At 34.3% G+C, this 11,410-nt stretch overlaps 1 protein-coding gene across 1 annotated transcript; it reads left to right on the top strand.

Annotated features, from left to right (window-relative positions):
- The first annotated feature begins 1,779 nt into the window (after positions 1–1,779).
- Positions 1,780–9,151, top strand: LOC104232103 (anthranilate synthase beta subunit 1, chloroplastic-like). Its single transcript, XM_070161533.1, has 4 exons — positions 1,780–2,251; positions 2,396–2,478; positions 8,465–8,600; positions 8,939–9,151. Exons 2-4 carry the CDS (start codon positions 2,408–2,410, stop codon positions 9,125–9,127), a joined length of 396 nt encoding a protein of 131 aa, XP_070017634.1. The 5' UTR covers positions 1,780–2,251; positions 2,396–2,407; the 3' UTR covers positions 9,128–9,151.
- Positions 9,152–11,410: the final 2,259 nt, after the last annotated feature.

Below are 11,410 nucleotides of genomic sequence, written 5' to 3' on the forward strand. Positions count from 1 at the left end.
TGTTAATGGATTTCCCCAGAAAGTGTAGCAGCTTCTTCGCGATATCTTCCCATCCCCTGTTGTAATCCGATTCTGGAATAATGATTGCTGATTTTTTGTTCCCTAGCCATGTTTCAACTCTGATGTATCTGCCGAAGTTGTTGTAGTTTTGAAAGACTCTGTAAACGTAAGATTGAATTTTTCTTTAAACGTAAGAAAGACAAATCTAATTTTTAAATTCTTTTTTGTCAAGCTGTTATAGTATAGTTACAATATTTGTGTTCCAACAAGTGTAAGCTAGCATGCGCATGCTATTGGAGGAGTGTTCTTTTCTTACTCCTTAAACCTGATTAAGTTGATACCACGTGATTTTAAAAAATATATTTTGTAGGAAAAATCCTAGGGGAATAGTAATATCACCTGGACCAGGTAAGAAAAGTTACCCAAACATATCAAGTTATCATTTTACTTTTCTAGAACTTATGGAAAGATCGTTACTTTCGATCTAATTTTATTTGGGAATAGGTACACCTCAAGATTCAGGGATATCATTACAAACTGTACTGGAACTTGGACCAATTGTACCATTATTTGGTGATTGAATCAGCTAAATTTGGAGCTCCGTTGCTATTTGAATAAGTTGGGTATTTTTGATGGATAGTTTGTTTCAATTCCGTTTGAAAGAAAAAGAAAAACAATTAGGTTTTGTAGAATCCTTTAAGTACGTTCATTATCCTTCTCCAATATCAAATTCACCATCGTCACCAATAGATGATCCCAGAAAGTTCTTCCTGTCATAAATCGTAGATATTGTTCAGAATGATAGATACTTCGACAAATTGTTAGAGTTTTACCATATCACACAAAGTAAGTGTCGTTTGTCTCGAGGTATTAGATAAAGTAATTACATATATAATTTGGTATGATTTGTCTTATGTTTGGTTGCTATTTTCATTTCCTGTATAACTTTTATGGTAATCTCGGTAGTACTTAATACTAGAAAGCATTGAATAACTAGCACCTGTATTAGCTATATATGGTTATATTAACATTAACGAGACTATTACACTGTGTTATGTTATTGATCGTGTCTTTGCTTGGTTATAAGGTGTTGCGTCCTTTTTCTTAGACGTGTAAAATAGTGCTATTTAGAAAGGAGTGTATTCTAATTGAAACCTTTTCACTCTTTTCTTGTTTTACCCCCAAAAGAATAATTATATAAATAAAGAAACAAGAGCATATTTGTTTCTTTTCAATCAGCTTGGAAATTGCTGTAGGACGCTACTCCATTAGAACGGGCCAAGGGTATAACTGTAAAGAAAATCTTTATCCATTTCAAAACCAAACACACAACTCCGACTGGTTGAGTTTGCTCGCATTTGGCAGTCTCGTGTCTGGATAAAAGAGGGTTGTGGTGGTTTGACGACCGACATCAAACTAGTCAATCTATGCCAAAGTCTTACAATAATAATACATTTCATGGAATGAAATGGAAATAAAAGAGTTATATAACAGACCTCAACTAGTTTGAGATTGAGACTAGTAGTTGCTAAAACTAAATACATCATGTTTTAGATTATAGCAGTATATCGAATTTTCAAAAATGCACCATAATCCAACAAGGAATTCTAATAAAAAATTACATCCAAAAAGAAATGTAGTTGCTCTAAATAATCTAGTGCTTAATCTCCATAATGCAGTCACTATATCATAAATTCCATAATCCATGCATAACTTTGAACCAAACAACTGTCTAATGACATGGTTATAAGATACTTACCATTGAAGGTCTATATGGATACGTGTTACAGGATGTATATCTATCACCTAGTGTAAGATGCTATAGTTACAAAGCCTTTTTTCAAGGTTCTATGATTTCACAGGGAACAAATAGAAGTGGGTGATTTCTTTCATTTTCAGATTATCCATGCATGAGTATCCTTAATGGTTAGAGACAGGAGGAAACGATGAATATCTAGGGGTTTTAATTTGCTTTGTATTCCAAGTAGGATGTCTCTTGGCAACATATTTCTGCTTCTACCAAAAAATGGAAAAGGAACCCAACACAATATAGACCATCACTGTGACTGCTGTTTACTGAAAGTTCACTTATAAGACTGAAATTAGTCCTCTAGTGTCTTAAGTGAGGACTGTTCAGAGCTTAAATTATCTGCTTTGCTGAATGGCTAGAGAAGAGAAACATAGAATACTAGTGGAAAATCAAAATGCTTTGAGGAGAACTGGTGAGTTGTGCCAAAAAAATAGTTGAAAGGTATTCAAAATGTTGAGTATGACAGACAATCTTCTGGGGTTATTGTTTACATTGATGTATCAAAAAGCTCTACTTTCGTCTTGCTAGTCAATTGTGTGTTTTTACTTCCCTAATCTTCCTTCATGTGAATCTGTTCCTTTGCAGGAAAAATTTCTGATGCACGGAAAAAGTTCCCCTGTATATTATAATGAAGGTGGGGAAGATGGCTTATTTGCGGGACTATCAAAGTAAGTGCTCCTTAATCTGATAATTAATTAGAAATTTGTCTGATCAAATTGCATTGTGGTGTCTATGATTTTCTTTAATCAAGATAAGTGAATTTCTCGGTTGAAAGTTTAGATCATCATTTCCTTATAGTTACAATTAATTGCCCTTGCACTTGATGTTAGAAAATAATAAACAAAATTGGCTTTGAGGCGTGAAAATTGATTGTCCTTAAAGAGTTATCGTCATTATACTAATTTAGGGAAAATACAAAACGATTCTCTTCAGGATACAACAAAGCGTGCAATAACACTTGTGATTTTCTATATCCACTTCGTTGGAATTCTTGTGTATTTATAGGCAACCAACAGACCCTCTCAGAAAAGATGTCTTGTTTCACAAACAGACACGACTATTTATTCGAATTTTGAATTTAAAATTCAAATAAATTTGATTTTTCTGTTAAAAATAATTAACTCTAGGATCTCGTGCCTGTTGAGTCAATTTCGTGCCTGTTGAGTCAGTCTCGTGTCTGTTGAGTCAATCTCATGCCTGTTGAGTCACTCTCGTGCCTGTTGAGTCAGTCTCGTGCATGTTATGTGCTATTTCATAATGATCAGTTCCGAGGCTAACAGGCACGGTACGAGTAAGGTCGGTCCCGGGGGTGTTTCACATGACAGGCACGGAACTTCTTTCTTCCGATGTGGGAAGAATCCCACTTCCAACTTGCCAATAACAAACTATCTTACAATCCCCCACTAGTTTGTTATTTCACTTCATAACACTTGTGAATAATTGAAAGTATCTTTTACAGATTTGAACTTTCCTTTAGTGTAAGTATATTAAAGTTTTGACGAAGTTAATGGTATCTTAAGATTTGAACCACAAATCCTTGTGCCAAAACCGAAAATACCACACACACAGCGTTATCTAGTAGCTTAGAAAATCCAGTATTCGCTTTAGCACGTTTACGGCCATGTGCTCATCCTGAATTCATGAATATTTACAAGATCAACCCTTTAAATCTTGCTAGAAGCGGCACCACTTCAATATTCATATAAGTGGAATTAGTTACTATGTCCCTGTTACTCCAGATATTAATAATTCCATTAAGATTAATCAACCTCTTATGCACTTTGGAGTTTGTCTTTATGCCCCTGTTATAACAAGCATTTAACAACTCCTTAACTCCTCACATAACAGTAAGTAGTACAATAGAATTAGGGCTCCTAAAGAGGAGATCAGTGCTTAAACAATACAAGTAACTTGTTATTACCCATTGAACTTATATTGTTAGAGTGTATACTAACTCAAAGTGGGGTTCCTATTCCTTGTATTTAATTTAAGGGTCTCAGCCCCATCCCTCCACAAGTTTGTTGTACTACATCTCTACCTAATGGCTTCGTAAGTGGATCAGCCAAATTCTTATTTGATCTCACATATATTATAGCTATAGCTCCATTTGTAATTAATTCTCTTATATAAGCATGTCTCAAGCTTATATGTCTCGATTTCCCATTATATATTTTATTGTGAGCAACACACATTGTAGTCTCACTATCACAGAATATGGAAATGGCTGGCATAGGTTGTGGCCACAACTTTATATCAAGTAACATATTCCTCAGCCATTCTGCTTCTTTTCCAGCAGCTGCTAATGCAATAAATTCAGATTCCATAGTAGAATGGGAAATACATGTTTGTTTCTTGGATGCCCAACTAATGGCTCCACCGCCTAGAGTAAATATCCATCCTGATGTGGATTTATTATCATTAACACTTGTAATCCAACTTGCATCAGAATATCCCTCTAATACATTAGGAAAACCATTATAGCAAATGCCTAAGTGCTTTGTATATTTTAAATATCCAAGTACTCTACTTATTGCTTTCCAATGATCATTACCTGGATTACTGGTAAACCTTGAAAGTTTACAAACAGCAAATGCAATGTCGGGTCTAGTGCAATGCATTGCATACATCATACTACCTATCGCACTTGCATACTCCAACTGTGCTACTGCTCTTCCAGTATTTGCAGTTAGCTTAACACTAGAATCATAAGGAGTATTATACCCCTTTATTCCTAAATGACTGAATTTAGTAAGGATTTTATCTATATAATGTGCTTGTGACAAAGTCACTTGCTTGTTATCTCTTTTGACCTTGATTCCCAAAATAGTATCAACTTCATTTAAATCCTTCATTTTAAAAACTGAGGTTAGATACTTCTTGGTCTCGGTAATTCCTTGTAGATTCGTACCAAAAATCAGCATGTCATCGACATATAAACAAATTATTACTCCATATTCTTTTGTAAATTTAGAGTAAATGCACTTGTCTGCATTATTATGTACGAATCCGGTTGATAGTATTACACTATCAAATCTTTCATGCCACTGTTTAGGCGCTTGTTTAAGACCATAAAGAGACTTTATCAATTTACAAACTTTCTTCTCGTTTCCCGGAAGAACAAAACCTTCAGGTTGTTGCATATATATTTCTTCACTAAGGTTCCCATTTAAAAAGGCTGTTTTAACATCCATTTGATGTACGTAAAGATCATAGATAGAGGCCAAGGATAAAAGGACTCTAATGGATGTTATTCTTGCAACAGGAGCATATGTATCAAAATAGTCTATGCCTTCCTTTTGAGTGAAACCTTTTGCAACTAATCTTGCTTTGAAGGTTTGGACAGAACCATCTGTATTGTACTTTCTCCTAAAGACCCACTTACAACCTATAGGTTTTGATCCAAGAGGAAGATCAACCAAAACCCAAGTGTTGTTGGATATAATTGAGTCCATTTCATCATTAATGGCCTCTTTCCAAAAGGCAGCGTCTCTAGAAGACATTGCTTCTTGAAACGTCTTTGGGTCTTCTTCAACATTTAATACAATAGGAATTTGATTACAAACGTTTGTCCTATCTCCTTCAACAAGAAATACTATAGATTGTGAAGAAATAAAATCAGAACCAAGATTTTTTTCTTTTCTTATTCTTTGGCTTTTCCTTGGTTCTATTTGCATATCATCACTTCTTTTCTTAGTTTTAATAATTTCAGAAAGCGACAATTTATTAGCATCAATACGTTTTCCATTTATTTCAGTCATTTCATCAACATTGTCATTTATAAATCTATTTTCAATAAATTCAACATGTATAGATTCTATAATGACATTAGATTCTAGATCTAGCAGTCTATAAGCTTTGGAGTGTTGTGCATATCCTACAAAAACACTTTTAATTCCTCTAGGACCCAATTTTGTTCTTTGATGGTCAGGTACTCTATAATAGGATATACACCCCCACACTTTAAAATAATTTAAATTTGGTTTTCTACCATTCCAAAGCTCATAAGGCGAAATATGCATACTCTTTGAAGGCACTCTATTTAAAATATAACATGCAGTTAGTAGTGCTTCACCCCATAAATTATGTGGCAAATGTGCATTAAGTAACATAGCATTAACCATATCCACCAAAGTTCTATTTTTTTCTTTCCGCTAACCCATTTTGTTGAGGAGTATAAGGGGCACTCATTTGATGTATTAGGCCATGCTCTTCACAGAACTTATTAAATTCGTTAGAAAAATATTCTCCGCCTCTATCACTTCGAATAATTTTAATTTTCCTACTCCTTTGATTTTCCACAACAGACTTGTATTCTTTAAACTTTTGAAAAGCTTCGTCCTTAGTTCTAAGTAGGTAAACATATGTAAATCTAGAGAAGTCGTCTATAAAAGTAATAAAATATCTTTTGCCTCCTCCAGTTAATTCTCCATTTAATTCACACAAGTCTGAATGTATTAAATCTAATAGTTCTGTGGATCTTTCAACTTTACGAAATGGTTTCTTAGTCATCTTTGCTTGTATGCAAATTTCACATTTTATATGTTGAGTTTTACATGAGATATAACCATTTTTGGACATATAATTCAAGGAGCCAAAATTTAAATGTCCTAGTCTAGCATGCCATAAACAAGAATCAGACTCAACGATGTAAACAGAAACATAATTTATTTCATTAATACTCAATTTGAACATGCCGTTACAGTTATAGCCTTTTCCAACAAAAACACCATTCTTAGACACTATTACATGATCAGACTCAATAACTATCTTGAAGCCTTTCTTTGACAGCAAAGCAGCGGACATTAAGTTTTTCTTCATATCAGGAACATGATACACATTCAGTAACGTCAACTTCTGGCCAGATGTGAAGTTAATCTCAATACTTCCTTTTCCAGCAACATCTGCCGCAACATGGTTTCCCATCAAGACTTGTTCAGAATCCTGCACTTCTGCATATGTCTTGAACATCTTCTTGTCATAACAGACATGAATAGTAGCACCCGAATCTAGCCACCAGTCTTGAGTATTTGTAGCAGCGGTAGCCACATTCAACTCTGTGACCATACCAATTTGCATTGCGGAAACCATGGCAACCAGTCCTTGGGCAGAATTTTCCACTACGTTTGCCTTTTCAGAATTTCCAGATTTTTTAATCTTTCCAGATTTTTCGGTATTGCTTGTATTGAAATTTATTCCTGCCTTTCTATATCTGCAGTCCCGAATCATATGGCCTTTCTTTCCACAATGATGACAACTAAAGTTCTTTCTCTTTTTAAAAGAAGACTTTTTGGAAACTTTCAGATGTTTGTTCCCACTTCCTGAATCATTCTGACTGACAAAATTGACTGCGGAACTCGAAGGCTGACTAATAGCATCACGAGCACGAGTCTCACTTTCAATTTGAATGTGAGTACGAAATTGTTCCACAGTCATTTTATCCATAGAATGTAGGATTTTCTTTCTATAGTCATTCCAAGAGGAAGGCAATTTCGAAAGAATAGCACCTATTCGAAGTGCATCAGGAATTTTAACTTCAAGATCACTTAGTTTTGATACTAAGATTTGCAGTTCATGAATCTGATCCATTATAGGCCTAGTATCAAATATTTTAAATTCAAAGTATTGCAGAGCCAGGAATTTGTCAATACCTCGTTTTTCATTCTGGTATGCAGTTTGTAGAGCAGTCCAAATCTCTCTTGGCGACTTCAGATTGCAGTAAAGATCATAGAGTCGATCTGTCAAAGTATTCAGAATATGGCCGCGACACAACAGTTCATCATGTTCTCGTTTCTTCCTTTCTTCCTTGACTACGTCAGAATCTTCTGCTGTGGGCTCAGGCATCGGAGGCAAGGCAGAATCAAGAACATAGTAGATATTGAGAGCGGACAACAAGAATATCATCTTGTCTCTCCAACGGGTAAAGTTCGTTCCATCAAAGCGATCAAGTTTGATGAACTCCTTCGGATTCTCAGCAACAGACATCAATTTCTCCATAGCAGAATAACTCTTTAAGATTGTTAGAAAATAATAAACAAAATTGGCTTTGAGGCGTGAAAATCGATTGTCCTTAAAGAGTTATTGCCTGTATACTAATTTAGGGAAAATACAAAACGATTCTCTTCAGGATACAACAAAGCGTGCAATAACACTTGTGATTTTCTATATCCACTTCGTTGGAATTCTTGTGTATTTATAGGCAACCAACGGACCCTTTCAGAAAAGATGTCTTGTTTCACAAACAGACACGACTATTTATTCGAATTTTGAATTTAAAATTCAAATAAATTTGATTTTTCTGTTAAAAATAATTAACTCTAGGATCTCGTGCCTGTTGAGTCAATTTCGTGTCTGTTGAGTCAATCTCGTGCCTGTTGAGTCAGTCTCGTACCTGTTGAGTCAGTCTCGTGCATGTTATGTGCTATTTCATAATGATCAGTTCCGAGGCTAACAGGCACGGTACGAATAAGGTCGGTCCCGGGGGTGTTTCACATGACAGACACGGAACTTCTTTCTTCCGATGTGGGAAGAATCCCACTTCCAACTTGCCAATAACAAACTATCTTACACTTGATAAGTGCCACTTCTATTATCTTAAAATAGGTGGAACATTTTCTGATTTATGCTGACATCTTGATATTACCTATCTCATTTTAGTCCTTTCACAGCTGGTAGATTCCACAGCCTTGTAATAGATAAAGACACTTTCCCCAAAGACGATCTTGAGATAACTGCGTTGACAGAAGATGGTCTTATAATGGCTGCTCGTCAAAAAGTTTACCGACATCTACAGGTAAAGAATTTCATCCTTTATGAACAGAATAAGAACAGATTTAGAATTTTGATTCTGGATTCTGGATTCTAGAAAAGGCAGGTTACCGTAATCTGGATAAATTAATTATATACATTAAGTAGATTTCTTAGCATACAGAGTTTTGGCCAAAGCTGTTAGGTTCTACCGAACCCGTTACTAGAACTCTAGCTCCGACCCTGATTGCCTTGAGCTGTCTATTTGATTTGATGACGAGTCTTAAAATTTACAAAATGTTGTATGGTGATGTGAATTAATAAAGGAAGAAATGTGTATTTTTAGACTTGATTGGTTGTTTGTGTCTTGCTTGGTTAATACAGGGAGTGCAATTCCATCCTGAAAGCATCATCACAGCTGAAGGCAAGACAATAGTTTGCAATTTTGTCAAATTGACAGAGAAGAAGAAAAAGCAGAAACTCAAGACTAGATCCTCTTTAATTATATACAATATTGTGATTTTGCCTAAAATAACCAACACAAAGTATGTTCTTTTTCTTTGTTGTAACTAGCTAAGGTAATTTAAAAGTTGTCAATACTTGTATTCTTCTCCTTGTAATCCATATCCCGATGCAGCAACAACAACAACGACGACTCAATGAAATTTTACTAGTGGAGTTTGGGGAGGGTAATGTGTACGCAGACCTTACCCCTACCCGAAGGAGTAGAGATACTATTTCCGAAAGACCCTTGACTCAAGAAGACAAAAAGACAAAAGGAGACAATATCAATAATACCACAGAAATAATATGAAAAACATGAACAACATGAAATCAAGAAGAAAGATACAAAGCAAAAGTAAAATAGTATCCCTACCACACTAGTCTCATAAAGTTACTCAACTACCTCCTAACTTACAACCCTCCGCATGTCTCTAATACTCGATCTCCACATGTCCCTTTCCTGATGCAATACTATAGTAATAATATACATAGTCTTTCCAAAGCAGACTATGATGTTAAGTTTACCTAAAATCAGAAACTAACAAAGAGTCTCCACCTTCCTGTTTAGAACTGTGACAGCAATTAGGGGCTCGTACAAATTCTAAACATTAGAATTGAAGGGAAAGTGAGGGAGGTCGTACTTGGTGTTATTTTCTTCTTTCCTTATTATTTTTAATCTTTAATCTTTACCTAATGACGGTGGAATATATTACAAAAAGTTTCCTTTTGTTCCTCATAAGTGTAACCATATGTCGTAATTTATTGTAAGTGACTTGTTTGCTCAAAATTATCATTGTAGCGTCATATTTATTATAGAGCCAACTTAAAGAGTTAAAAGAGAGTCTATTTTCTCTTCTTTATTCATATCACAAAGAATTCAAAACTTTTTTATGGACGACATAGAATATGCGTAGATCATACTTTTCATTCCAGCTTTCGGTCCCTATATTCAGAGGCGGACCCACCTTATGGGTTAAGGGGTCACGGGACCCCGCTAACCTCGGCAAAAATTCCGTATATATATGTTATATATATTTATATATATATATATATATATATATATATATGAGACCCCTTAAATAATTTACTTGTGCCCCCAAATACAAAATGTTACGAGAGAAGTGGTGTTCCGCGCTAAAGTTCCCTGCTTAGCTTGATGGACGCGTGATCGAAACCAGCTTCCGCTTTTCTCCTCCTCTCTATTTTAGTTCTTACTTTTTCTTCTATTTTATATTTTAATTCTTTGAATACAAGGTAATTTATACTTAGCAAATTACTTTATTTTATAATTTTATATTTTTTTGGAATTTAATTATAGTTTAGCACTAACACATAATAGTCTACTTAATTAATTTTTCTTTTTCAAATTCCTCCCTTAAAATTAAAACCCTCAAATTGATTATTAACATGCCCTTAATATTGATTTCTTTAGTAAGTTTTTGATAATTTAAAGTTTGAACGTCCTTTTGATCACTAACCCCTTCTTTAATTAAAACTAGAAATTTTAAAGTGTGAGACATGCTTAATCAAATACCTTCCCTTTTTATAGCACCCATTTTGACTTTATTTTGTTTATATTTGGATGATAAGTCATCATAATCATTAAGTTTTAAAAGAGTTTCACGTCGAATTTTATCTTTAGTAATTAACATACATTGGTGCCACCGTTGTACTTAAATTCTGGGTCCGCCTCTGCCTATATTAATAGGAGCGGGATGTTTCAACTGCAACTTTTGTCATTTATGGGGTTTTCAGAGCATTTTATTAATTGGTATAGTCATGATTGCATCAATCTATCAGTCTATTATTGTAAATATGCAATTTAAAAATGCGACATCTTTGCGTAACAAAAATTCAATGGTCAAATACATGTGAGTCAAGTTGCGATGCATATTAGATTTGGACTTGCATTTTCGTTAGGGACGGAGTAAGGATATACTCGTTAAAGTAGTATTGTTGAAATAAAAACAATAGTAGAAAATCTGTAATCAAACATTTTTTTTGATAAGGGATCGAACAGTTGGGATTTAACTTTTATATACCAACAAAAATTCATTTACACTTTCAATACAATTTACCGTATCATAGCAAATAATCATTTTACTTGCAAGGTTATCATATCAGATTTGATGTGAAGAGTTACTTATTATTATAGATCAATTTTACCAAACAGTATGAAAAATTTATTCATCCTCACTCAGTGGCGAAATCAAAAAATTTTCCAAGGGTGTTTAGACTTAAAAGAAGTAAAAAAAAAGTTCCAACAAAGGAGTTCAATATATATTATATACATCTAAATCTAATATTTAGTTATATACATAGTGTAATTTTTCGTAATATCTCGAAGAAGGG

This window comes from Nicotiana sylvestris, chromosome 1 (assembly GCF_000393655.2).
Source record: "Nicotiana sylvestris chromosome 1, ASM39365v2, whole genome shotgun sequence".
Lineage (NCBI taxonomy): Eukaryota > Viridiplantae > Streptophyta > Magnoliopsida > Solanales > Solanaceae > Nicotiana > Nicotiana sylvestris.

What these genes read in the sequence shown, in the direction of transcription:
- LOC104232103 (XM_070161533.1), top strand. Translation starts at nt 2,408, where the DNA reads ATGCACGGAAAAAGTTCCCCTGTATATTATAATGAAGGTGGGGAAGAT. An exon ending in TTATTTGCGGGACTATCAAA is followed by an intron (nt 2,479 to 8,464) that starts GTAAGTGCTCCT and finishes ATCTCATTTTAG; the next exon opens with TCCTTTCACAGCTGGTAGAT. An exon ending in AAGTTTACCGACATCTACAG is followed by an intron (nt 8,601 to 8,938) that starts GTAAAGAATTTC and finishes TGGTTAATACAG; the next exon opens with GGAGTGCAATTCCATCCTGA.